Raw genomic sequence first — 4,503 nt, 5'->3', positions numbered from 1 at the left:
AATCCATTTTGTTTGGCATCTCATCACTAAGTGGATGATAACTTTGACCTTAAGTTCAGTATACATGGACTTTTAGAGTTCCAAGGGCATGCCTTCTTCTTGGGCAGGATCCATCTTATCGATAATATTAAGTGAAGATTAAAGAGAGCAAGCGCCGCTATGAAGCTAGAGGCTTTGCAAATCTGGAGAAGAATTGGATCACATTTAAAGACCGAACCTGAATACGTAAAGCAACAGATATGAAGGTTTAGGCACACAAATGGGAAGCTTAGTGATAAGAAGGCTGTAAGAAAGAGTTTAAAAAATAATAATTATAATCTAATAACTCACCCACCCAACTCACACACCGGATTGAGGCCTTAGAGGGGACGCCACCGTGCTTCTACTCCCATAGGGAATGGAACATCTTAGTTTATGATGATTGTTTGGGAGATTTTTTATGAGATACAGACGTAGATTTGAATACATCTTAGTTTGACCAAACATTCCATCTCGCGTAAGTTTGTAAGAATGGATGAAGAGTTACTCGTTGTGTCGACTTTGTGTTAACGAGATAACGTCTCATAAGGTACTTATTACGTTCCAATTGAGCTTAGAACTATAAAGTCATTCGCATTTGCTCTGTAAAGCAAAAGAGCTCATAGTTTTCTGAATTCACCAACCGACGATTGAAATTAATGCAGCTCATCTTATTATCAAACGCGCAAGGCGCTTACAAGTACCATTGGATCCATGTTGGAAATTGAAACGGTACGATTCGTGGCTCCCGCATATCCACATCCATGAGAAACAGTGAATAGCATAAACAGATTAGAGAAAATGAAGCTGGTGGTGATAAAGAAACGCATTCCCTTGGGAGCTCACTTGTGTTACGACGGCATAACCTCTTGCGCCTCTGAAAGCCCCGGTGCCTCCCACCACTGCGATTTCGTTGGTTCCAGCAGCGACGAAGCCTTGAAGCTGTATGGTGCCTTTGAAGGAGCCATCATCGTAAGACAAGCCCTCCACCTCAATGCCGATGGAAGTGGAATCATAGCTAGCCTGCACTGTGTATCCGCGGATGAACCCCAACTGCGTCGATTGAGGATCAGCCCCCCGGGTGACGTTGAAGGCGAACAGCTGAGTGGATCCGAAGGAGTTTGTGAGCGTTTGATTGATAGGAAATATGAGTTGGCCGAGGTCGACGTCGTTTGTGCGAACATGGACGTAATACTCAAGCGTATGGTTATGATTCCAGGGGCTGGGGGACGCGGAGATGATGCTCCACTTATGATCGACGGGAGGAGGGCGAGCAGAAGCGGGCTGGAAAGCGGCGAGGAGAGCGACCAAGAAGAAAATGCTGACAAGGGTGTGCAGGCAGCAGAATGGGCAGCTGGAACTGGTGGGCTGGCGGAGGCGGAGCATGGCAAGGAGGGTAGAGTGGGAGGGAGAGGATATGGAAGCGAGCTGAGGCAGAAGATTTGCGTAGTGAGGAGGTGCAGGGAGATGATATGGAGGGCGAGGCTGGGAGAGCTGCTGATGTTGTGAGGAGATGCCCATAGACGGGATATATATATATATGTATGGGAGAGAGAGAGAGAGAGATCCTTCCTTAGGTGGGCAGTCAAACAATGGGAATGCCGGCCGTGTCAAACCACGCCTTCTTTTTCCTTTGAACTCTTCTTAAACGCTTTCCCTCCTTAACCCCTTCTTACACATTTTGCCAAGTCCTATGCATAGATAGCCCCGATTGAATTTGGGGGCATTTAACTAATTTGTTTTGGGGGAGTGGGATAAGGGGAGAGGGCTTGAATTAAATAAAGGAGGAACTCCTAGGGGCAATCTCACGAGTGGGGAAGGGGCAATCTCACAAGTGGGGAGGGCCAATCTCTTCTTAAACATTTTGCCAAGGGCTTCACTCTTCTATGAATAGGTCGTCCAAGAATTTGGGGGCAATTAATTAATTTATTGGGGGAGGGGGAGCGGGGAGGGGCATACAAGGGGAAGGGCTCTAATTAAATAAAGGAGGGGCGAGGGGGGAGGTTAATTTAAATAAGGGAGGGGCATTAAAGAGGGAGGGACACTTGACATTGGGGAGAAGGGAGCCTTTGTAATACTATTATAAGGAGATGACTTTGTAGCTTGATGGTAGGGCACACTCTTTGAGAAGGAAGGTTTTGGGTTCAATTTTTTATTGAACGTTTGGGGAAGCCCCCCTTGCACATAGTCTATGCATAACTAAATTAAGCCGTAGAGATTTAACATAGTTTAATTAAAGCATAAATAAATTAATCCATAGATAAACATAGGTTAATTAAGCCACCACTCACCAAAACTAATTGAAATTGGTAGGAGAGGTCCCCAAGCGAGGAAAAACTCGCTATTAGTTAATTAGTCCATGTGGTGGGAGTGGGGCAAGAATTAACGTAAGGTGGGGTCAATTAATTGTAAGGTCGAGTAGCACGATTGATTAGAAGTCTCCAGAAGCCAAATAGTCTATGATTATCAAAGGTCTCCAGAAGCTGAGGGATCTATAAATACACAAGACATGTTGAGGCGAGGGAGGTAGAGGGAGGAAGGAGAGGGGAGAGGGGAGAGGAGAGGGAGCGGGAGAGAAGAGAGAGGAAGGGAAGGGAGAGGGAGAGGGAGCAGCAAGGAGAGAGGAAGAGGTTAGAGAGGGTTTGAGGGGGGGAGGGAGAGAGGAGGGATGCTCGGGGAGGAATACGGAGGGAGGACGGAGTGATGAGGTGGGCAATACTTAGATTAATCGTTTAATAAAGTGATCGATTGAGAGGCACAATTAATTAATTAATAGTTTCGGTTCAAGGAGCGATTAGGACTGTGGAGTGATTATGATAAAAGGGTGTGACTTAACCAGAGCCATATCACCAATGGCTTCTCAATTCGATTGATGGACACATAACGGTCCTAGATTGACTAAGATCAAATCTCAGCTACCCCCGCATCAGATCAAGCCATTTTCAGAATAGGAATATGGGTAGCCCTCATGACCTCGCTCATTGCAAGTACCTCCCAAACTCCCACAACACAATTTTTTAAAATTCCAATCACCTCATGGGGACCCTTTATGTGGAGGAATAGTTCGTTTCCTCGGCTCGAAAGGTGCCTAGCCAATGGCTTGGATTGCAACCCCCTCAAGACAATTACGTTAAAAGGGTTTGACTTAACCAAAGCCATATCACCAATGGCTTCTCAATTTGATTCATGGACATGTTACGGCTGATCAAGTCCCTGGTCAACTGAGATAAAATCTCAGTCGTTCTTAGATCAAGCCATTTTAAGAATAGGAATATGGATGGCCCCCGTGACCTCGCCCGTGGCAAGTGCCTCCCAAACTCCCACAACACAATTTTTTTAAATTTCCATCGCCTCATGGGGACCCTTCACATGGAGGAATGGCTCGTGGTCTCATCCATTTTTGAGTCGAAAAGTGCCCAGCCAATGGCTTATGACCCCCTCAAGACAATTCTTGGTGCTCCAACAACATTTAATACTATACAATTCTAAGAAGAGGATTCATTAAGGTGCGTCTTTTTTTTGCTATAAATAATGCCGAAATCCAACATCTCCGAATACCCTAATCATGAAATTTTAAGAGCATTTGCAACAAACAAAGTGTAAGAAGTGTACGATCTTGAATAGTGAAATAGTCAAGTTAATAGTACAAATATTTCATATTTTAAACCTCTTCTTTACAATCATGTTAGAGTACAAAGCCGCTCCTAGTACTTATTGGTGCCATAAAACGTCTACGGTTTGAATTCTAATTGAGCAATTTTGATGCTATCATTGTGAATGGCATTTTGGCCCACCCAGACTTTGAACATCAAATTTATGGCTATAATTGTGCACAAGCATGCGGTACGGCCATATGCTACAGACAAACTAATGTGTCTCACAACATACACTATTATAGAAATTAAAGACTCTAAAGCAAAGCTTGTCTCAACAACATGAAAACAAATAAAATCAAGTTATATTAGCACTATATATGTGAATAAGTGAGGAATAAGAACATGTTTCTAAAAAGAATATTCTTAATACAATTACCACTATAGGTTTCATCCAGATTGAATAAAATTTTATGTTACATTCCTTATTATATAAGCTCACCGTGTTTCTCCTCCTTTACAATGACCCTTTATTATAATATTCTTTAAATCTTCATTAGTGTGCGTCATGCCCTTAACCTAGTCTTGTTCTTGTCGTCCCTTTTTTTTTTTTGCTCGTTTGCCTCAATCATCATCCATTCATAAAATGACCATTTTTTATAACATTATATGTAAATCTTCATTAATTGCATCTTGCGCTTAACGTAGCCTTGTTTTTGTCCTCCTTTTATTTCTCTTTTGCCTCAATCATCATCCATTCAAGTGATGTGAATTCATTGGTAATCTAGAGAAATTTCATATTGAGAAACATCAAGCTGTCAAAAACAATATAGTAGCTATCTTCTCTCTCTAGAGAATAGTTGGTTGGCGGACACTTTTAGTTCAATGACTG

The 4,503-nt window shown here is 42.9% G+C and overlaps 1 protein-coding gene across 1 annotated transcript; it reads right to left on the bottom strand.

Moving 5' to 3' along the window:
- Nucleotides 1-810: 810 nt before the first annotated feature.
- LOC147885665 (uncharacterized) lies at nucleotides 811-1,539 on the bottom strand. Its single transcript, XM_087396185.1, has one exon. It carries the CDS (start codon nucleotides 1,537-1,539, stop codon nucleotides 811-813), a length of 729 nt encoding a protein of 242 aa, XP_087252311.1.
- Between the last annotated feature and the right edge of the window lie 2,964 nt (nucleotides 1,540-4,503).

The sequence above is a fragment of the Dipteris shenzhenensis genome, chromosome 25, assembly GCF_047967505.1.
Source record: "Dipteris shenzhenensis isolate YYH24624 ecotype China chromosome 25, Dip_SZ_1.0, whole genome shotgun sequence".
Taxonomy (NCBI): domain Eukaryota; kingdom Viridiplantae; phylum Streptophyta; class Polypodiopsida; order Gleicheniales; family Dipteridaceae; genus Dipteris; species Dipteris shenzhenensis.
This window is presented reverse-complemented; position numbering and strand designations above follow the sequence as displayed.